The 22,812-nt window shown below is 43.1% G+C and overlaps 1 protein-coding gene across 1 annotated transcript in view; it reads left to right on the forward strand.

Moving 5' to 3' along the window:
• Positions 1 to 22,083, forward strand: part of xdh (xanthine dehydrogenase) — a 50,011-nt gene extending 27,928 nt beyond the window's left edge. Inside the window, exons 14-35 of the mRNA XM_061924167.2 lie at positions 3,261 to 3,445; positions 3,500 to 3,662; positions 9,273 to 9,362; positions 9,430 to 9,599; positions 9,663 to 9,789; positions 12,125 to 12,244; positions 13,626 to 13,722; positions 13,783 to 13,907; positions 13,978 to 14,111; positions 14,187 to 14,274; positions 17,291 to 17,377; positions 17,449 to 17,640; positions 17,721 to 17,866; positions 17,930 to 18,011; positions 18,140 to 18,235; positions 18,310 to 18,513; positions 18,585 to 18,637; positions 18,694 to 18,808; positions 20,643 to 20,708; positions 20,772 to 20,960; positions 21,028 to 21,195; positions 21,272 to 22,083. Coding sequence (XP_061780151.1) covers positions 3,261 to 3,445; positions 3,500 to 3,662; positions 9,273 to 9,362; positions 9,430 to 9,599; positions 9,663 to 9,789; positions 12,125 to 12,244; positions 13,626 to 13,722; positions 13,783 to 13,907; positions 13,978 to 14,111; positions 14,187 to 14,274; positions 17,291 to 17,377; positions 17,449 to 17,640; positions 17,721 to 17,866; positions 17,930 to 18,011; positions 18,140 to 18,235; positions 18,310 to 18,513; positions 18,585 to 18,637; positions 18,694 to 18,808; positions 20,643 to 20,708; positions 20,772 to 20,960; positions 21,028 to 21,195; positions 21,272 to 21,322 — 2,748 coding nt within the window. The 3' untranslated portion in view covers positions 21,323 to 22,083. The remainder of the gene's footprint in view (positions 1 to 3,260; positions 3,446 to 3,499; positions 3,663 to 9,272; positions 9,363 to 9,429; positions 9,600 to 9,662; positions 9,790 to 12,124; positions 12,245 to 13,625; positions 13,723 to 13,782; positions 13,908 to 13,977; positions 14,112 to 14,186; positions 14,275 to 17,290; positions 17,378 to 17,448; positions 17,641 to 17,720; positions 17,867 to 17,929; positions 18,012 to 18,139; positions 18,236 to 18,309; positions 18,514 to 18,584; positions 18,638 to 18,693; positions 18,809 to 20,642; positions 20,709 to 20,771; positions 20,961 to 21,027; positions 21,196 to 21,271) is intronic.
• Positions 22,084 to 22,812: the final 729 nt, after the last annotated feature.

The raw sequence follows: 22,812 nt of genomic DNA on the forward strand, positions 1-22,812 counted from the left end.
CTTGAACATCTTATCTGCTCTAATGGGTATCCCATCCATCCATTGTCTACCGCTTGTCACTTTCGGGGTGGCAGTGGGTGCTGGAGCCTATCCCAGCTGCAGTCGGGCGTAACACCCTGGACAATTATGACATTTCTAATTAGCTTAAAACAGTTGAAGTTACTTTTCGCTACTTTTGAGACTCTCTTTATGTGCTTTTTAAATATAAGTTGTGGGTCTAGGGCAGGGATGTGAAAGTGGTTTTCACTGAGGGCCACATGGCAGTTATATGGCTGCCATCAGAGTGAATAATGTAGGAATTTGCCTCTGGATTTCATTATTATTTATATCAATTGTTTTAAGTAGACTGTTGATTTTACAGTAAAAACTTTACATTTACAAAATGTTACTGTAAAATTGTGTTTTTACAACATTTTACAGTACGGAAAAAGCTGTCTGCTTAGTTGCCAGAATTTTACTATTAAATTGACATGTTTTTTTTACAAAATTAATGGAAAAATAGTACAAATTGTTTTTTCTATTCTGGCAACTTAGCTGCCAGTTTTTCTACCGTAAAAGCAAATGTAGCGTCTTTCCATTTACAGTAATACACCGTTAAAACCCCCAAAGACATGCACCTGGGGATAGGCCCCTCCCACCTCCAAAGACATGCACCTGGGGATAGGCCCCTCCCACCTCCAAAGACATGCACCTGGGAATAGGCCCCTCCCACCTCCAGAGACATGCACCTGGGGATAGGCCCCTCCCACCTCCAAAGACATGCACCTGGGGATAGGCCCCTCCCACCTCCAGAGACTTGCACCTGGGGATAGGCCCCTCCCACCTCCAAAGACATGCACCTGGGGATAGGCCCCTCCCACCTCCAGAGACTTGCACCTGGGGATAGGCCCCTCCCACCTCCAGAGACATGCACCTGGGGATAGGCCCCTCCCACCTCCAAAGACATGCACCTGGAGATAGGTTGATTGGCAAGACTAAATGGTCCCTAGTGTGTGAATGTTGTCTATCTGTGTTGGCCCTGTGATGAGGTGGTGATTTGTCCAGGGTGTACACCGCCTTCCGCCTGAATGCAGCTGAGATAGGCTCCAGCACCCCCCGCTACCCCAAAAGGGACAAGCGGTAGAAAAATGGATGGATGGACACCGTTAGAAACAAGATTTTACAGTAAAAATATGGTAGCTCAGTCAACAGAATTTTAACGCAAAAAACAGTAGTAGTTTTTTTCGATTTACAGTAATATGCCGTGAAGAACAACGTAAAATGTATTGTCATTTTGATGAATTTGATGGGTAGTTTGCTGTAAAGTGAAGTATTTTTATTTAGACAAAAACATGTTTGTAAAGTATGATAATATACTGTAATATTTGTTGCAGTATTGGATACTAATAAAGTTGAAAAGGTATGACATTTCAAGCAGTACATATATTTTTTTCTGTCAAAATGAAAAAAATCCATGACATTTAGTGAGAAAATGACATTTCCAGGTGTTTGTGGGCCAGATAAAATAAATTGGTGGACCAGATGTGGCCCCCGGGCCTTGACTTTGACACCTAGGTTCTAGAAGGACAGAGAAAATTAAAGTTGCAAGCAGCGATGGACGGGACCGACTTTGAGGGCTCATAAAATCCAAACTGGAGCAGTAATTAAAACTCTTTCATCAACTTTTAATCAGAAGGGTTCAATCTCTCTCCTTTGCTAATTTGAAGCCGACACGACAAACGCGCTCAGAGGAGATAATGTTTGAAAAAAGATGACGGTTTTTACAAAACTTTTGTTTTGAAGGGGGAATTGCAAATTTCCTGTTGATTTTTGCTGAGGGTTGTCAATAAATGGAATGTAGGTCTAAGTGAGACCTACATAGAGGTTTTTGTTTCATGTCTCTAAGACATTCCTACTGGAAGTTACAGGCAGTTTTGTCTGAGTTTTCTTCCTAGGAGCAGTTGTGTCTGTATTTTCTTCATAGGGGGCGCTAGAGTGCAATTTTGAGTTTTGGGGTTATTTTTTTTTTATTAGAGCGCAATTTTTGCCAGTCCTGATGTGTGTGTCCAGTTTGGTGAGTTTTGAAGCATGTTAAAGGAGTCAAACTACAGCTCAAAGAGGCAAAAGTGACTGTTTTTAGTAAACTTTTGTTTTGAAGGGGGAATTGCCAACTTTCTGTTGATTTTTGCTGAAGGATGTCAATGTATGAAATCTAGGTCTAAGTCAGACCTACATAAAGGTTTTTGTTTCATGTCGTTACAAGCAGTTTTGTCTGTGTTTTTTTCTAGGGGGCGCTAGAGCGCAATTTTGAGTTTTAGGGTTTGTTTTTTTAATAAATTGCAATTTTCGCCAGTCCTGATGTGTGTGTCAAATATGGTGAGTTTTGAAGCATGTTAAGGGGGTCAAATTACAGCTCAAAGAGGCGGCCGGTATAATAATAATAATAAAACCTTACAATTTCAATAGGGTCCTCTGTCCCAAAGGGCCATTGCGGTCCCTAATTAAAGCTGCAAGCAGTGATGGACGGGACCGACTTTGAGGGCTCATAAAATCCAAACTGGAGCAGTAATTAAAACTCTTTCATCAACTTTTAATCAGAAGGGTTCAATCTCTCTCCTGTGCTAATTTGAAGCCGACACGACAAACGCGCTCAGAGGAGATAATGTTTGAAAAAAGGTGACTGTTTTTACACAACTTTTGTTTTGAAGGGGGAAATGCAAACTTCCTGTTGATTTTTGCTGGGGGTTGTTGGTGTATGAAATCTAGGTCTAAGTGAAACCTACATAGAGGTTTTTGTTTCATGTCTCTACAACATTTCTACTGGAAGTTACAGGCAGTTTTGTCTGTGTTTTCTTCCTAAGGGGCGCTAGAGCGCAATTTTGAGTTTTGGGGTTTGTTTTTTTGATTAGATCGCAATTTTCGCCAGTCCTGATGTGTTTGTCCAATTTGGTGAGTTTTGAAGCATGTTAGGGGGTGAAATTACAGCTCAAAGAGTATAATAATAAAACGCTAGAAATTCAATAGGGTCCTCCGTCCCAAAGGGACTCGGTCCCTAATAATGACTTATGGAGAGTGACCAAGCTTACAACATAATGAAGTGAGGAAGTGAGTGAGGCCCCTGGCCACGAAAGACACATTTAAGGACACTGGGGGCCCATTTCACACAAAACAATCCATGCTAATTATCTGAACAAAACATCAACTCGTTTGCTTTTTTTTGTTGGGAGAAATGGAGACACACCTGGATTGTCTTTCACTAACTACTTCCTGTTCCTCTCTAGAATCAGTTTGTCTCAGCCTTCAAACAATCGCCTCGCCGAGAGGACGACATCAGCGTCGTCACGGCGGCCATGAGTGTCACCTTCACACCTGGCACCTGCGTGGTGGAGGACTTGAAGCTGAGCTACGGCGGCATGGCGGAGACCACGGTGCTGGCTACAAACACAGCAGGCAAACTCCTTGGAAGGTAACAAGCAGAGATGATTGAAGGGAGTGTGTGATGACCTCTGACCTCTTTCAGGTGCTGGGGGGAGGAGTTGTTGGACGACGCGTCCTCCTTATTGGCAGAGGAGTTGACCCTTCATCCCTCTGTGCCAGGGGGGATGGTTACGTATCGGCAAACTCTGACCCTCAGCCTCTTCTACAAGTTCTACCTGACAGTGCTGCACAAACTCCGAGGGCAGGTCAGCTGACCAGTCACCAATATCTCAAATATAGCAGCTTTCAAAGCACGGCTGTGCAAGGTGTGGCCCGGGGACCACTTTGTATTTTGTAGTCTCCAAAAAACTCATTATGGGCCTGCTGCAATGCCAGCGCCCATTCATTATGGGCCTGCTGATATGCCAGCGCCCATTCGTTATGGGCCTGCTGCAATGCCAGCGCCCACTCATTATGCGCCTGCTACAATGCCAGTGTCCATTCGTTACGGGCCTGCTGCAATGCCAGCGCCCATTCGTTATGGGCCTGCTGCAATGCCAGCGCCTATTCATTATGGGCCTGCTACAATGCCAGCGCCCATTCATTATGCGCCTGCTACAATGCCAGTGCCCATTCGTTATGGGCCTGCTGCAATGCCAGCGCCTATTCATTATGGGCCTGCTACAATGCCAGCGCCCATTCATTATGCGCCTGCTACAATGCCAGTGCCCATTCGTTATGGGCCTGCTGCAATGCCAGTGCCCATTCGTTATGGGCCTGCTGCAATGCCAGCGCCCATTCATTATGGGCCTGCTACAATGCCAGCGCCCATTCATTATGGGCCTGCTACAATGCCAGTGCCCATTCGTTACGGGCCTGCTACAATGCCAGCGCCCATTCATTATGGGCCTGCTGCAATGCCAGCGCCCATTCATTATGGGCCTGCTGATATGCCAGCGCCCATTCGTTATGGACCTGCTACAATGCCAGCGCCCATTCGTTATGGCCCTGCTACAATGCCAGCGCCCATTCGTTATGGGCCTGCTGCAATGCCAGCGCCCATTCATTATGGGCCTGCTACAATGCCAGCGCCCATTCGTTATGGGCCTGCTGCAATGCCAGCGCCCATTCATTATGGGCCTGCTGCAATGCCAGCACCCATTCATTATGGGCCTGCTGCAATGCCAGCGCCCATTCGTTATGGGCCTGCTACAATGCCAGTGCCCATTCGTTATAGGCCTGCTACAATGCCAGCGCCCATTCGTTATGGGCCTGCTACAATGCCAGCGCCCATTCGTTATGGGCCTGCTGCAATGCCAGCGCCCATTCGTTATGGGCCTGCTGCAATGCCAGCGCCCATTCGTTATTAAAGTTAAAGTTAAAGTAGCAATGATTGTCACACACACACACACACACACACTAGGTGTGACAAAATTATTCTCTGCATTTGACCCATCACCCTTGATTACCCCCTGGGAGGTGAGGGGAGCAGTGAGCAGCAGGGTGGCCGCGCCCGGGAATCATTTTTGGTGATTTAACCCCCAATTCCAACCCTTGATGCTGAATGCCAAGCAGGTAGGTAATGGCTCCCATTTTTATAGTCTTTGGTATGACTCGGCCGGGGTTTGAACTCACAACCTACCCATTTCAGGGCGGACACTCTAACCACTATGGGCCTGCTGCAATGTCAACACCCATTCATTATGGGCCTGCTGCCATGCCAGCGCCCATTGACATGCTGCAAGTAGCAGTGAATGGGCAGCCCATCATATTATTGCTCATACTTCAACTTTTATTTTAGTGCCGCACATTTCTCTTACTCTTAATACGTGACGAACCGGCCAACAAACCCCCACATATGTTATACCGTCGGAAAGGTCTTGTTCCCGCCGATGGGGGTACTTTAAGTTCGGAACATTTCGTGTTACCATGACGACGCAATTCCGAAAACTAATCGCCATGGGCCCATTGAATAGGTACGCAACTGTTATAATGGCGACTATTTCCGGCGGAACGCTCAAACCTGCGAGATTTCCTTCTCTTGCATCTCAGCCATTCTTTCACAAAGCATGTTAACATTAGCATGCTAGCATGTTGCCATTAAAGTGCAAGCTTTTTGAGCTAATTTTGCAACCATTCACTGTCAGGTTGAAACACCGATGACCAGGTCTCCTCATTGAGCCAAATTGAATCCTTGCTTCTTGTCTGTTTAATAGATGTCGTCGGTGTTTCAACCTGACATTTACCCTACACTCATTTTACCTGGTATGCGACACTTGTTAACTGTTAGCATGCTAATGTTAGCATGCTAACCTTAAAGTACTAACTTTTTCAGCTAATTTTCAACTTTTTTCTTTAATTCCCCAGCCATACAACTTGCTTTGTGACACAATCTAACTGCTAGCATGCTAACATTAGCTGGCTAACTTTTTGAGCTAGTTTTGCAACCGTTTACACCAGAGTCATATAACTTGGTATGTGACATTTGTTAACTGTCAGCATGCAAACAATAGCAAGCTAGCTTAAGCATGCCAAGTTTTTCATCTCATTTTACACTTTTTCCTCTATTTTCACAGCCATACATACACATTTGAGTCATATAACTTGGTATATGAAACATGCTAACTGTTTTCATGCTAATGTTTGCACACATGCTAAATGTTAGCATTTTTATGTAAACATGCTACTGTTTTAGGCTAGCTCTGGGGCTCATTTTGTACAGTTACACCTAAATCTCACGGATTCAGACACTCGGCACCATCTTAAAAGTACGTCGGCTTCCGACGATCCCCGGCCAGAGGTTCAGGGCACGGATAGCAGGCCCATCAAAATTTCCGCAGGAACTTTCTAGTTTATACTTACAACTAAACAAGAAATCTACATAAAAAGAGCGCCAATGCACATTAACGAGAAAAAGTATAAATGTTGTGCAAAAAACTAATGTTATCATTTACCTGACAACCTCAAATGAAGCACAAAATGTACACTGACTCATTATCAGTAGCAGCCTTAAGTTTGATTTCTTGAGAAAATTGTGGTTTGATGTGTCCATTGTTTGGTGGGCCAATGGACTAACATCTAGTCTTGGATGAGAACAGCAGTGTTTCCCATGCCAAACACTCTGAATAAGTCATTGGAACTTTAATCCGATTAGAAGAAATGCAACAAGTGATTTGGCTCATTAGCATGGAGGCAACAAAACCATATTTTAAGTAGCTGCTGTTATCATTTATTTTGCTTTCTTGTGCCCCAGCAATCCATAGTAGTCTGTCAGGTTTAGTCAGTGGCCCCAGTATGAAAGTGGGTTAACTTTGTTTTGTTTACGCACTAAACTTTGACCCTAATGTGGCATCAGAGTAAAATAAATGTCCTTGTACATTATTTTTCAAATAAAAATAGTTACCTTTATTTCCATAAAGTATTTGCAGTAAAAAAAAACAAAAAAACAATTAACTTCAGTATCTATTTTTTTTCTTGTAATTGCCTGTAAAATGACTTAGACTTAGACAAACTTTAATGATCCACAAGGGAAATTGTTCCACACAGTAGCTCAGTTACAAAGGATGGAAAGGATAATGCACACAAGGTATAACGTAGACTAAAAATGTACCATAGTAGCAATATAAAATATAACATATATGTAATATTTACATATACAGTACATAATATATACTGATATATTATTATATTATATTTTTATTTGGTGGTTGTGGACCACTGACTTATAACACATTGCTGTGTAAACAGTTTTTCCTGGAATGCTTATTGACATGGTTTTTTTTTAGCCTGTTTGAAAAATATTTTCAAAATCTTAAATATCACAATTGCCCCACGTCCTTTGTAAAGTATTAGAGGTCACATGCGTGGACAGCACCTTTTAGCTCTTATTTCCAAAATTGTGTACACCAGCGGTCCCCAACCACCGGGCCGCGGCCCGATACCGGTTCGTGGATCGATTGGTACCGGGCCGCACAAGAAATAAGAAAAAAAATAAAAAAATGTTTTTTTTGTTTTTTTTTAATATTTCTGGTTCCTACATTGTATATCAATATAGATTAATACAGTCTGCAGGGATACAGTCCGTATTTTTTTATGACAAAAAAAAAAAAAATAATAATAATAACTAGAGCGCAATTTTGAGTTTTGGGGTTTGGTATTTTTACCAAAGAGTTTTGTTTGAGTTTTTTTATGTGTGCGTCAAATTTGGTGAGTTTTGAAGCATGTTAAGGGGGTGAAAGTAGTGCGCAAAGCTGCGGAATAAGAAAGAATAATAATAATTAAAGCTGCAAGCAGCATTGGTCGGGCCCGCGTATTTGGCAGGTGCTAGTCCTAACTGTCCCAATACTTTTGTCTACTTTTAGTCTGAAGTGTCCCAAGACTTTTGTCTAGTGTACCTACCTTGTCTGCATTGTGTGGGCACGCTGGTGCTTCCTGCTTTTAAGCAGCCATCTTAAAAGAGCAGCAGCGCAGCAGCAACAGCGCAGCGTGTCTTTGAAGGGTCATAAAATCAAAACTGGAGCACTTATTAAAACTCTTTCGATAACTTTTATTTAGAAGGGTTCAATCACTCTCCTGTGTTATTTTGAAGCCGAAACGACAAACGCGCTCAGAGGAGATAATGTTTGAAGAAAGGTGACCGGTTTTTACAAAAATGTTGTTTAGAAGGGGGAATAGCAAACTTCCTGTTGATTTTTGCTGGGGGTTGTCAATTAATGAAATGTAGGTCTAAGTGAGACCTACATAGAGGTTTTTGTTTCATGTCTCTCCGACCTTCCCAGTGGGAGTTACAGGCAGTTTTGTAGTTTTTTTCTTCCGAGGAGCAGTTTTTTCTCCGTTTTATTCAAAAATTGCTGTAGAGCGCAATTTTTAAATTTGGGGTTAGGTTTCTTTATTAGATTGCAATTTTTGCCAGTCCTGATGTGTGCGTTCAGTTCGGTGAGTTTTGAAGCATGTTAAGGGGGTCAAAATACAGCTCAAAGAGGCAAAAGTGACTGTTTTTAGTACTTTTTTGTCTTGAAGGGGGAATTGCCAACTTCCTGTTGATTTTAGCCCGAGAATGTACCATTATGAAAGTTAGGTCTGAGTCAGACCTACATAGAGGTTTTTGTTTCATGTCTCTCCGACCTTCCTAGTGGGAGTTACAGGCAGTCTAGTTTTTTTCTTCCTAGGGGGCGCTAGAGCGCAATTTTGAGTTTTGTGGGGGTTTTTTTTTACTAAAAGGCAATTTTCGCAGGTCCTGATGTGTGGGTCAAATATGGTGAGTTTTGAAGCATGTTAAGTGGGTCAAATTAGTGCTCAAAGAGGCGGCGGAAGAATAAAGAAAAAAGAATAATAAGACCTTACAAATACAATAGGTCCTTATGTCCCATTGCATAAGGACTCCCTTTGGGAGTCCTTATACAATGGGCCATGCGGGCCCTAATAATAATACCCCCCCCCCCCCACCGGTCCGTGGGACACATTTTCAAGCGTTGACCGTCTGCAGTTACAAAAAGGTTGGGGGCCGCTGGTGTACACTACTGAATTGGGGTCTTATGGCCCTTATGTGGACACTTATACTGCCATCTAGTGGTGTCAGAGGAGTATAACATACAATGGAATTTGGGGAAAAAAAGTGTAAAAATAAGAATTAGCATGTCACTAAACCTAAAGTACACATTTGTTTCTCATGGAATAAGTATATCATATCAAAAGATGATTCTTAGTTGTTATTCTAATTAGGGTCCAATAAGCCCAAATAGCAAAGAGAAATAAAAAAAACAAACAGCTTGGGCCTTAAGAGGTTAATTTCTTCCGTATCCAGTCCTTGGTGGAAAACATTTGACACCCCTGTTTGAAAAACTGAACTTAAGCTTGAGCGGGTTGTCATCTGCCAGGGTTTGAACGTGGAGACACTCCCATCTGACCTCCTTAGTGCCACAGAGCTTTACCACCCAGAGACGCCATCTAGCGTCCAGATCTACCAGGTACAGTTCCCTGTCCAATCAGGAGCATTAGAGCAAATTGAAAGATGGATGATCTTTCCCCCTGCAGGAGGTCCCAAAAGGTCAGAGCCAAGACGACGTGCTGGGCCGTGCCGTGATGCACCTCTCTGCCTTGAAGCAGGCGACGGGCGAGGCGGTGTACTGTGACGACATGCCGCTGTTTGAGCAGGAGTTGTACCTGGCACTCATCACCAGCAGCAAGGCACACGCTCGCATCCTGTAAGACTCGGCTCGCTCTCAAGCCAACTCTGACTTGCTCTCACAAATGTATTTGTGTCCCAGCTCCATTGACTCGTCAGCAGCTGAACAATCTGCTGGCTTTGTCTGCTGTGTCTTTGCTGGTGACATACCTGGCAGCAACACCTGTGGGTCAATTGTGCCCGATGAGACCGTCTTTGCTGACCGCCAGGTAGCATTTTTCTTCCTCTTCCAAAGGTCTTACGTTCTTTTTAACAGCTCCGAGCGTATTTCAAGATCAAATAAAACACACAAATATAAACGGCTCGGCGGTGCCAAGTTGTTTTGTAACAAGATAGCCGGAAAATACTATTTGTTACATTTCACAGGTGTTAAACTCGAGGCCCGGGGGCCAGATCTGATTCATTTGTGAAAGCCTGGAAATAAATGTGTAAATAAAGTACCTTATCTCTTCTTAATAAATGTATTACGTACAATTACATATATTTACACTTTAGTCATCTCTAATAATAAAACAAAATATTATATCATCACACATTTCAAAACAATGTTATTGTTCAAATAAAGATTAATACTTAAATATCTGGGCAGCACGGTGGTACAGGGGTTAGTGCATGTGCCTCACGATATTAAAGTCCTGAGTAGTCCTGAGTTCAATCCCGGGCTCGGGATATTTCTGTGTGGGGTTCACATGTTCTCCCCATGACTGCGTGGGTTCTACTCCGGCTTCCTCCCACCTCCAAAGACATGCACCTGGGGATAGGCCCCTCCCACCTCCAAAGACATGCACCTGGGGATAGGTTGATTGGCAACACTAAATGGTCCCTAGTGTGTGAATGTTGTCTATCTGTGTTGGCCCTGTGATGAGATGGTGACTTGTCCAGGGTGTACCCCGCCTTCCGCCCGGATGCAGCTGAGATATGCTCCAGCACCCCCCGCGTCCCCAAAAAGGGACAAGCGGTAGGAAATGGATGGATGGATGGACGGACTTAAATATCTGCTTGACTTATGATTTCAAAGCAAGTAATTCAACAAACTGTTCATGTAAAACTTTTACAGTAAAATCCATCCATCCATCCATCTTCTTCCGCTTATCTGAAGTCGGGTCGCGGGGGCAGCAGCCTAAGCAGGGAAGCCCAGACTTTCCTCTCCCCAGCCACTTGGTCCAGCTCCTCCCGGGGGATCCCGAGGCGTTCCCAGGCCAGCCGGGAGACATAGTCTTCCCAGCGTGTCCTGGGTCTTCCCCGTGGCCTCCTACCGGTCAGACGTGCCCGAAACACCTCCCTAGGGAGGCGTTCGGGTGGCATCCTGACCAGATGCCCGAACCACCTCATCTGGCTCCTCTCGATGTGGAGGAGCAGCGGCTTTACTTTGAGCTCCCCCCGGATGACAGAGCTTCTCACCCTATCTCTAAGGGAGAGCCCCGCCACCCGGCGGAGGAAACTCATTTCGGCCGCTTGTACCCGTGATCTTGTCCTTTCGGTCATAACCCAAAGCTCATGACCATAGGTGAGGATGGGAACGTAGATCGACCGGTAAATTGAGAGCTTTGCCTTCCGGCTCAGCTCCTTCTTCACCACAACGGATCGATACAGCGTCCGCATTACTGAAGATGCCGCACCGATCCGCCTGTCGATCTCACGATCCACTCTTCCCTCACTCGTGAACAAGACTCCGAGGTACTTGAACTCCTCCACTTGGGGCAAGATCTCCTCCCCAACCCGGAGATGGCACTCCACCCTTTTCCGGGCGAGAACCATGGACTCGGACTTGGAGGTGCTGATTCTCATCCCAGTCGCTTCACACTCGGCTGCGAACCGATCCAGTGAGAGCTGAAGATCCTGGCCAGATGAAGCCATCAGGACCACATCATCTGCAAAAAGCAGAGACCTAATCCTGCAGCCACCAAACCAGATCCCCTCAACTTCTTGACTGCGCCTAGAAATTCTGTCCATAAAAGTTCAGAACAGAATGGGTGACAAAGGGCAGCCTTGGCGGAGTCCAACCCTCACTGGAAACGTGTCCGACTTACTGCCGGCAATGCGGACCAAGCTCTGACACTGATCATACAGGGAGCGGACCGCCACAATCAGACAGTCCGATACCCCATACTCTCTGAGCACTCCCCACAGGACTTCCCGAGGGACACGGTCGAATGCCTTCTCCAAGTCCACAAAACACATGTAGACTGGTTGGGCAAACTCCCATGCACCCTCAAGGACCCTGCCGAGAGTATAGAGCTGGTCCACAGTTCCACGACCAGGACGAAAACCACACTGTTCCTCCTGAATCCGAGGTTGGACTATCCGGCGTAGCCTCCTCTCCAGTACACCTGAATAGACCTTACCGGGAAGGCTGAGGAGTGTGTGAAATCAACTCATCTCATGTAATCTAATCTAACGTGACAACTTCACTGGTTTTGGGTTTTGTATAGAAATATCAAATGCATGCTGTTTTATCTCTCAACTACACTGGATACATCTAATAAAGAGGTACAAAGTGAAGAATATGAAAGTGTTACTGTCATTGTCCATTCTCCACTATAGGTTACATGTGTGGGTCACATCATCGGCGCTGTGGTGGCCGACACTCAGCTTCATGCCCAGCGAGCCGCCAAAGCCATCAAGATCCACTACGAGGAGCTGCAGCCTATCGTCACCATACAGGTGAACACACCTGACTCAAACAACATTTAAAAAGTGCATAGATTTCAGCTGTTGGTTTCTTTCTTTCCTTCTTTCTTTAGTTTATTTGGAACATGAACACACTTACATCATAATACATCACACAATTTCACATCATTTCATTTGACATCATGCCCGAAAAGGAGTAGGAAGAAGCAACGCTTATTTAATCCTACCCCTTTCCCACTTCAAAGCGTTTACAAATATATAGAATCATTTACTGACCTTTTTATATATCTATGAATTAGTATACAACAGTTTTGTAATATGTAATTAATTAATTCAGTCATTATTAACATACTGAGATGAAAAATATCTTATTTTCAATAAGGTTGAAAGTAATTCTCATAATTCTTCTTTTTTGTACTCTGTAAGCACTATTATTTTGAACAACCTCTTAAACTGGATCATATCAGTACAATTTTTAACTTCTTTACTTAATCCATTCCATCATTTAATTTCACATACTGATATGCTAAAAGTTCTAAGTGTTGTACGTGCATATAAATGTTTTAAATTATTTTTTCCTCTAAGGTTATATTTCTCCTCTTTATTTGAGAAGAATTGCTGTACATTCTTTGGTAGCAGGTTATAGTTTGCTTTGTACATCATTTTAGCTCTTTGCAATTTTACCAAATCACCAAACTTTAATATTTCTGACTTAATAAATAAAGTGTTTGTGTGTTCTCTATATCCAACATTATGTATTATTCTAACTGATCTTTTTTGTAACACGGTTAGCGAATGTAGCGCACATTTGTAGTTATTTCCCCATATTTCTGCACAATAACTCAGATATGTAACACTAGCGAGCAGTAGAGAGTATGAAGTGATTTTTGGCCCAGGACATATTTTGCTTTATTCATTATTGAAATGTTTTTTGCCACCTTATGTTGTATGTTTTGTATATGAGATTTCCAGTTCATTTGATCATCTATTAATACTCCCAAAAATCTAGTTTCTTTTACCCTTTCTATGTCTACTCCGTCTATTTGTATTTGTGTATGATGCTCTTTTCTACTATTACCAAATAGCATTATTTTAGTTTTACTGAGATTCAAAGATAGTCTGTTTTTGTCAAACCATCTTTTTAATTTGTTCATTTCTTCTGTTATTATTTGTATTATTTTCTGTGTGCTCTCTCCTGAACAGAAAGCAGTTGTGTCGTCTGCAAATAAAACCAACTTTAAGTCCTTCGTAACCTTACAAATGTTGTTTATATAAAGATTGAACAATCTTGGTCCCAGTATTGACCCCTGGGGTACACCACAGGATATATCTAGCCGTGTTGACATATTTTCACCCATCTTTACATATTGCTTCCTGTTGGTTAAATAACTTCTTACCCAATTCAATTCCAAAGGAAGCAATTGCTGCCCAATCCTTCTATCAGCAAAACAGAACTATCCAGACGGGAGACCTGGAGGCTGGCTTTAAACAGGCAGACCATGTTCTGGAAGGTATGAATGTATGCAGATGGGTGACACGCCTTAGTGACTAAACTGGCTGCCTGGTGACAGGTGAGATGCACATCGGTGGCCAAGAACATTTCTACCTGGAGACCCACGCGGCAGTGGCTGTCCCACGGGGGGAAGATGATGAAATGGAGATCTTTGTCTCCACTCAGGCTCCCACTCACACGCAGGTGAAGGAGAAGTTTAAATGTTGAAGTAAAAAGCAGATTGTGAACATGACCGTGATTCTTTTTATTTCAGTTCCTGGTGGCCAAAGCTTTGGGCATCCCTGCCAACAGGGTGGCAGTCCGTGTGAAAAGGATGGGTGGAGGCTTTGGGGGGAAAGAGAGTCGCTCCACCTTACTTTCTACTGTGGTGGCCGTGGCAGCGCACAAGTATTGCCACATCAACCTTTTCTTCTACACTTTTCTACCAGCACGCTTACATGTTTCTTCTACTTTGTGTGGCAGGCTGCAGCGGCCTGTCAGGTGCATGTTGGACAGAGATGAAGACATGCTGATCACTGGAGGAAGACATCCATTCTATGGAAAATACAAGGTAGGACAGACAAAATAGTGACTTTGCCTGTAGCTTGTATTGACTTGACATCATGCGAGGCTGCAAGTGGAGGGCCAGCCAGCGACTGTTGTCATAATGTTCTGGGCGGGATTTTGCCTTTCTTGAAGAGAAATGCCCTAACCCTTGCCAACCATTAACATCCTGAAAAAGATCAACGTTTCTTCAGAGTTCCTTGAGAGGTAATCAAGAAGAGTGAAAGTGCAAGATTTTAGGAAGGCAGAGTCGAAGAACGTATGATTTTGCAGTGATCACTTTATTAAAGGTTTGTTTGATATACCCTATTTTTCGGACCATAGGGCACACTGCCGATAAGTGGGTCTATTTTCGTACAAAAGGCGCACCGGATTATAAGGCGCATTAAAGGAGTCATATTATTATGATTATTTTCTAAATGTAAAAGACTTCCTTGTGGTCTACATAACATGTGATGGTGCTTCTTTGCTCAAAATGTTGCATAGATGATGTTTTACACATCATCTTCAACTCACTTTCTGACAGTCTCTTCAGTTTTGTGGGCGCTCTTATTTACGTGCCTCCACTTGGACAGCGTCTTCTCCCCGTCATCTTTGTTGTAGCGGTGTAGCGTGCAAGGACGGGAGTGGAAGAAGTGTCAAAAGTTGGCGCTAACTGTTTTAATGACATTCACACTTTACTTCAATCAATAACGGAGCAGCATCTCCTCATCCGTGGTTCACTAGTGCAACAACAACGCCCGAAATGTGTCCCGTGACCGGAACTCTCTAATAAGTAAAGTTCCTTGGGTGAATAATGTAAAGTCACTACACCGGTATGTTTTAGTGCTTTCATGGAGAGTTTACTGACAAATATAAGTAAGACCTTTACACTACTTTATATTAGAAATGGCAACAGTGGAGGATGAATGTCACATAACAAGAAGATAGAGAAAAAGAAGAAGCTTATTGACTACCGTATTTTCCGCACCATAAGGCGCCCTGGGTTAAAAGCCGCGCCTTCAATGAACGGCATATTTCAAAACTTTGTCCACCTATAAGCCGCCCGGTGTTGTAAGCCGCATCTAACTGCGCTAAAGGAATGTCAAAAAAACAGTCAGATAGGTCAGTCAAACTTTAATAATATATTAAAAACCAGCGTTCTAACAACTCTGTTCACTCCCAAAATGTACGCAAATGTGCAATCACAAACATACGTATATCAACATGGACAGAGCTGCGTGAAAAAAGCCACCCGGCCTCTTTGCGTAAACTTAAACTTACCTTAACCACTCGCTCATCTTTTCTTCATCCATCCCTTCGAGTTAGCTTTTATGATGACGCCGGCTGGAAAGGTCTCTTTTGGCAAGGTCTTCCTTTTGAATATCACCATGGGTGGAAGTTTCTGGCCATTAGCATGGCAAGCTAGAACCACAGTGAAGGATGACTTCTCATTCCCTGTGGTGCGAATATTCACCGTACGTGCTCCCGTTGTATCCAGTGCGGTTCACAGGAATATCAGTTGCTGTGAAATAGTACCGGTAATCCGTGTGCGGATGGAGAGATTGCGTCTTTTCATGAACCGGATCCCTGACGCTTAGTAGGAGCCATTTTGTGGTCTTTACAGATGTAAACACACAAAGGAAATGAAACGTACGGTGATATCCGCGCGCTTTTTCTTCTTCTACGCGGGCGGGTGGTTGCTTACAGTAGAAGAAGAAGCGCTTCCTGTTCTATGGGGGCGGGTGCTTACCTTGGCGGTTGCTTGCGTAGAAGAAGAAGCGCTTCCTGTTCTACCGGGAAAAAAGATGGCGGCTGTTTACCTAAGTTGCGAGATCGAAACTTTATGAAAATGAATCTTAATATTAATCCATATATAAAGCGCACCGGGTTAAAAGCCGCACTGTCAGCTTTTGAGTAAATTTGTGGTTTTTAGGTGCGGCTAATGGTGCGTAAAATACGGTAGGGTGTCATCATGGACTACAAAAGCAGACACGCGCAAATTTTCAGGACTTATGCAGATCCCAAATACAGATCAGCAGGTAGTTAAGAAAAGTTGCTTTTGCATAATATAGTGAAACAAAACAGCAGATAATATGTCTTACCTTATACACACACCTTATTAATACTCCTATGTTTCATGCGCCGACAATCCATCAAGCGGTGTGGCTTCATAGCTTACCAAAGTCCTACTAAAACATTTGACAGATCTTTGAGTGCCGTGTGTAATGTTCTATATTTTCAATGGAACATTTAAAGTTTTGGTGTTGTTTACTGACATTATCTTGCCGTCTACACGTATCTCTTATGTGTGACTGCCATCTATTGATCATATTTATCATTACACCACCAAATAAAATAGCTGCGAGATTGGTAAGAAAACCAGAATTATTACTGGGTTATAAGGCGCACTGGCGATTTTTGAGAACATGAGAAGCTTTTGAGTGCGCCTTATAGTCCGAAAAATACGGTACTTTTAACGTTTAGTATTTACCATTGAAGTATTATCTTGATATTATTTGTAATTCTTAAAACATATTTTTGCTACAAGTGTTTTGTAAAACACCAACTCGGCACGTCTGAATTAAAGAGAACAAATGTGAGCAAAAGCTGAAAGAGCTCCCCAAAGGCAGCGATCATAAATGAAACATTCAGCACATACACAATGTTAGATGGTAATGGTAAATGGTAAATGGGTTATACTTGTATAGCGCTTTTCTACCTTCAAGGTACTCAAAGCGCTTTGACACTATTTCCACATTCACACACTGATGGCAGGAGCTAACACCACCCATCAGGAGCAAGGGTGAAGTGTCTTTCTCAAAGACACAATGGACGTGACGAGGTTGGTAAAAGGTGGGGATCAAACCAGGAACCCTCAGGTTGCTGGCAAGGCCACTCTCCCAACTGCACCACAGCGATTTTGACATCTGTAGTTATATTTTGACAAAACAGGGAATAACCATGTGTACTCGTAAATGGCGCGTACAAGAAAAATAAATAATAACGAGAATAACTTAAGATATTTCATCTTTTTGCTTTAGGTGGGCTTCCTCAAAAGCGGGAAGATTGTAGCTCTGGATGTGTCGTACTACAGTAATGCTGGAAACTCCCTTGACCTCTCTCTTTCAGTGAGTAGTCCTTTTCATGCACTTTGATGAAGACACTTTGATGAAGACATCCTTCTCTGATTGTGGTCTAGATCATGGAGCGCGCTCTGTTCCACATGGAGAACTCCTACAGCATTCCAAACGTCCGTGGTCGTGGCTTCTTGTGCCGCACCAACTTATCATCTAATACTGCCTTCAGAGGATTTGGAGGTCCCCAAGGCATGCTGGTCGCTGAGAGCTGGATAACAGACGTGGCTCAGAGCCTTGGCGTGCCGACTGACAAGGTCTGGGAAGTGGGACTCGCAGTAGCAAATCAGTTGAAAAAGAAGTGTTCAGTCAGTGTAAGTTATTTATTCCTTTGCAGGTTCGCAGATTGAACCTGTACAAAGAAGGTGACTCGACCCCTTACAACCAGGTCCTGGAACAGATCACATTGGACCGCTGCTGGGACGAGTGCCTTTCCCGTTCAGGATATCAGGAGCGGCGAGCTGCTGTTGAGCTCTACAACAAGTGGGTTAATGTTTTGCTGGCATGATTACATGTTGAACTGTTGAAACAAGTATGCTACCACAGACAGAATCGATGGACAAAACGAGGCCTTGCCATCGTACCAACCAAGTTTGGCATCAGCTTTACCGCTTTATTCCTTAACCAGGTATGACCCACCGGCAATAGAACTTCAGTGTTGTTACTATTTTACAAAAGCTGGTGGTTTTGGCACCAAATGTATCAAATGATGAATCTTCACAACCCAATGAAGCCTTAATGGAGTTTGTTTTATAGGCTGGAGCACTGGTCCACATTTACACAGATGGCTCGGTGCTGCTGACCCATGGTGGGACAGAAATGGGACAAGGACTCCACACAAAAATGGTCCAGGTATTTGGTGGAAGTGGAAGTACAGTTGCTGGACATATTGAAGGCTAGATTTAGAACAAACTCTACTGTTACAGGTTGCCAGCCGGGTTCTCGGCGTGCTCCACTCAAAGATCCACATAACAGAGACCAGCACTAATACAGTCCCTAACACAAGTGCCACTGCTGCCTCAGCGTCCTCGGACCTCAATGGAGCTGCTGTGAAAAATGCCTGCCAGATACTTAAAGAGCGTCTAGACCCCTACAAAAGCAAAAATCCTCAAGGATCATGGGAAGACTGGGTGAGTCTCATTGTGAACTACACTTCACCAAATTGTTTGAACCACACTGACTTGGTGCTTCATTGTTACAGGTGAAAGCAGCGTATTTTGACCGAGTTAGCCTGAGTGCCAACGGCTTTTACAAGTGGGTCCATGTTTGAGCTGTCAGTATACTTTTTACTCAAAGCTGTTTCCTGCCAGGACTCCAGATCTAGGATATGACTTTGACACCAATTCTGGCCGAGTGTTCAACTACTTCAGCTACGGCGTGGCCTGTTCTGAAGTGGAGGTTGATTGTTTGACTGGAGCTCACAAGGTTTGCAAACCTAACTGCAGATCAGTTTTATTTACCCTATCATACGTGAACTTATCTTTGTCCTTTTTCAACTCTGCATTTTTTTCCTTTCAAAGAATGTTTTTCCCTCCAGTTAAAGTCTGTCTTCCCTTTAGCCAACTTCAGTGCCTCCAAGGGAGAATTTGTCAATGGGCCGTGGGCCAAACAGCCATTTTAAGCCTGAACCACACATAGCCTAAATGTAAATAATAATCTTCCTCTTATTAGAACCAATAACAATAATAGATGACAACGAGTCATACCATCAATAATTGTGTGAGCTTTAGGGGTGTCCTGAACCTGCTGCGATATTGATATTGGAGCCTTGAGTCATGGCCGATACCGATATTGATCTGATACTGTATCACAAGGAATCATACATACTTTTCTTATTTTCTAGTGTAGAATGTTGGAAAATGTTTGATCAAGTGTAATGAGTCAAACAGAGAACAATGGTACTGTACCTATTCATTATTAACCATTTGGAATGGACTTATGCTGTCTTTAAGTTGAAGTGGAGTGGTAATTGTTTTTTTTGGCGACACCTAGTGGCCACAATTCTTCATTAAGCTCATGAAGCAGTAAGTTGAAGGAAGTGGACATGTTTGTTACTTCTGCCATGGAGACTTTGTATCTGAACGTAACATAAATATAAATACAGTGTTTTTGTTTCATTATTTATCCATACACAGTCCGATCCTTTATGTTGTGTTTATGATTTATTATTCATTTTATTTTTGAAACATGTTGCAGGCATCAAATTCCAAATGAGCTAATATTTGCAAAAAAGAACAAAGTTTGTCAGTGTGAACATGAAATATCTTGTCTTTGCAGTCTATTCAATTGAATATAAGTTGAAAAGGATTTGTTGTATTCTCTTTTTATTATACTGACCATGAGCCAGTTGTCATCAAAAATCAGGAAATCACCCAGGTATCCTCATATAAATATTTAGGGGTTCATATTGATAATCTTCTCTGCTGGAAGACACATATTGACAAACTGTGCAATAGACTGCAACAGAGGCTATATTTTTTGCGAAGATTAAGATTGTACGGCGTAAGCAGCCATATCATGATGATTTTCTACCGTGCCATTGTAGAGAGCATCATTAGATACGAAATCACCTCATGGTTTGGCAACCTAACCGTTAAGCTAAAAAGCAAACTGGCCGGCATGCATAAAACGGCAATGAAAATCGTAGGGAGGAAAGAATATGAGCCTATACAGAGCATCTATGAGCAGGCAGTTAGGAAAAAAGCTAAGAAAATTATTTCCAACTCACAACACCCACTCTTTCCTGAATATGGAACCCTGCCATCAGGGAGAAGACTCCGGGTCCCACTATGAAAATCTAACCGCCTTAAATTATCATTTGTCCCAGCCTCCATTAAGCTGACCAACAATGTGCAATAGAATTTTAATACATAGGTTAGCACTTTTTTAGCACATAGCACTTTAGCACATAGCACTTTAGAACTAAGCACTTTAGCACACAGCACTTTATCCATGAGCTCTAGTGCAATGCACATTGGTACTTTATCTTTATCTCCATACTGTAGATTTTATGCCTACATCAAAGTGCCACCTATGTCTATCAAGCTCCATGTTCTGATGTTTAAATGTTAGTTGTATGGTTGTGGTTGTGTCTGTGCTTGTGTTTTTGTTCTGTTGTTTTTGGGTATGTTAAGAAAGCAATGATGCACTGTGCCCAAGACAAATTTCCCCGCGGGGACAATAAAGTTGAACCTTGAACCTTGATAAAAAAAAATACAACTTAAGTCTAAGTCTTTGTATAACGTTGTGGTTGATTTAGAACCTGAGCTCGACCATAGTGATGGACGTTGGTGTTAGCCTCAACCCAGCGATCGACATCGGGCAGGTGAGTTAAAATATCATGTTGTTTTTTTTCCAGAAACATGACATTTTCTACTTGTGTCTTCAGGTTGAGGGGGCTTTCATGCAGGGTGTGGGACTGTTCACCCTGGAGGAGCTTCACTATTCTCCAGACGGAGTCCTACTCACTCGGGGTCCAGGTTCTTACAAGATCCCGGCCTTTGGTGACATTCCAACCCATCTGACTGTGTCGCTGCTTCGTGACGCACCCAACGACAAGGCCATCTTTGCCTCCAAGGTCAACATACAATGACAAGTATTGATTATTTATTGATTGATGTGAAATGATATGTCCCCTTTTTCAGGCTGTGGGCGAACCTCCTTTGTTCCTTGCGTCATCCGTTTTCTTCGCCATCAAAGACGCCATAATTGCAGCACGGGCTCAGTCGGGCATCACTGGCCCCTTCAGGCTGGACAGCCCCGCCTCTGCAGAGCGCATTCGAAATGCCTGCAGCGACCGCTTCACCAAACTGGTAAGGAAGAGAAAATGTTTCCAAATCTTTTCTCCTTTGTTGTGGGAGTTAGCAACAGCAGATCTTTGTGTGTCAGAATCCTTCAGCAAAGCCTGGAACCTTCCGCCCTTGGTCTGTCCAAGTCTAGTTGTGGCCTCCAAAACCAGATGGACAAACACACTTCGAGAACAAAACAAGTTTGTCGACACAAGAATATTGTCAAATGTCCATAAAGAAGTTATTTTGAAAGTAGAACTGATCCAGGGTGCACTGCAAAAAGTGAAATCTAACTAAGGTGAAATATGTCAAATAAGGCTGATATTTGCTTATTTTCTGTCTCATAAGATCATTCTTCTCACTAAACAGATTTGATGTTAGAGTGTTTTACTTGTTTTAAGTGTTTTGCTCCTAAATGATCTCAGTAAGACATTAAAGCTTGTTGCTGAGATGTGATGACCTATATTGAGTAAAACATGCTTGAAAGTAGAATATCAAGTGTTGCAAAGCTGTGTCATCAACACTCACAAGTAGAAAACTACTTTTTTAAAGTACCGTATTTTTCGGAGTATAAGTCGCACCGGCCGAAAATGCATAATAAAGAAGGAAAAAAACATATATAAGTATAAGTGGAGTATAAGTCGCATTTTTTGGGGAAAGTTATTTGATAAAAATGAACAGCAAGAATAGACATTTGAAAGGCAATTTAAAATAATCAATCAATCAATCAATCAATCAATGTCAATCACAAGTGTCTCAAATGGCTGCACAAGCCACAACGACATCCTCGGTACAAAGCCCACATAAGGGCAAGGAAAAACTCACCCCAGTGGGACGTCGATGTGAATGACTATGAGAAACCTTGGAGAGGACCGCATATGTGGGTAACCCCCCCCCCCCTCTAGGGGAGACCGAAAGCAATGGATGTCGAGTGGGTCTGACATAATATTGTGAGAGTTCAGTCCATAGTGGATCCAACATAATAGTAAGAGTCCAGTCCATAGTGGATCTAACATAATAGTAAGAGTCCAGTCCATAGTGGAGCCAGCAGGACACCATCCCGAGCGGAGACGGGTCAGCAGCGCAGAGATGTTCCCAGCCGATGCACAGGCGAGCGGTCCACCCCGGGTCCCGACTCTGGACAGCCAGCACTTCATCCATGGCCACCGGACCTGTGCCCCCCCCCCCTCCACAAGGAAAAGGGGAGCAGAGGAGAAAAGAAAAGAAACGGCAGATCAACTGGTCTAACAGGGGGTCTATTTAAAGGCTAGAGTATACAAATGAGTTTTAAGATGGGACTTAAATGCTTCTACTGAGGTAGCATCTCTAATTGTTACCGGGAGGGCATTCCATAGTACTGGAGCCCCAATAGAAAACGCTCTATAGCCCGCAGACTTTTTTTGGGCTCTGGGAATCACTAATAAGCCGGAGTTCTTTGAACGCAGATTTCTTGCCGGGACATATGGTACAATGCAATCGACAAGATAGGACGGAGCTAGACCGTGTAGTATTTTATACGTAAGTAGTAAAACCTTAAAGTCACATCTTAAGTGCACAGGAAGCCAGTGCAGGTGAGCCAGTATAGGTATATATATATATGTATATATGTATATAAAGGTATATACAGTATAGGCGTAATAT

The sequence above is a fragment of the Nerophis lumbriciformis genome, linkage group LG28, assembly GCF_033978685.3.
Source record: "Nerophis lumbriciformis linkage group LG28, RoL_Nlum_v2.1, whole genome shotgun sequence".
Taxonomy (NCBI): domain Eukaryota; kingdom Metazoa; phylum Chordata; class Actinopteri; order Syngnathiformes; family Syngnathidae; genus Nerophis; species Nerophis lumbriciformis.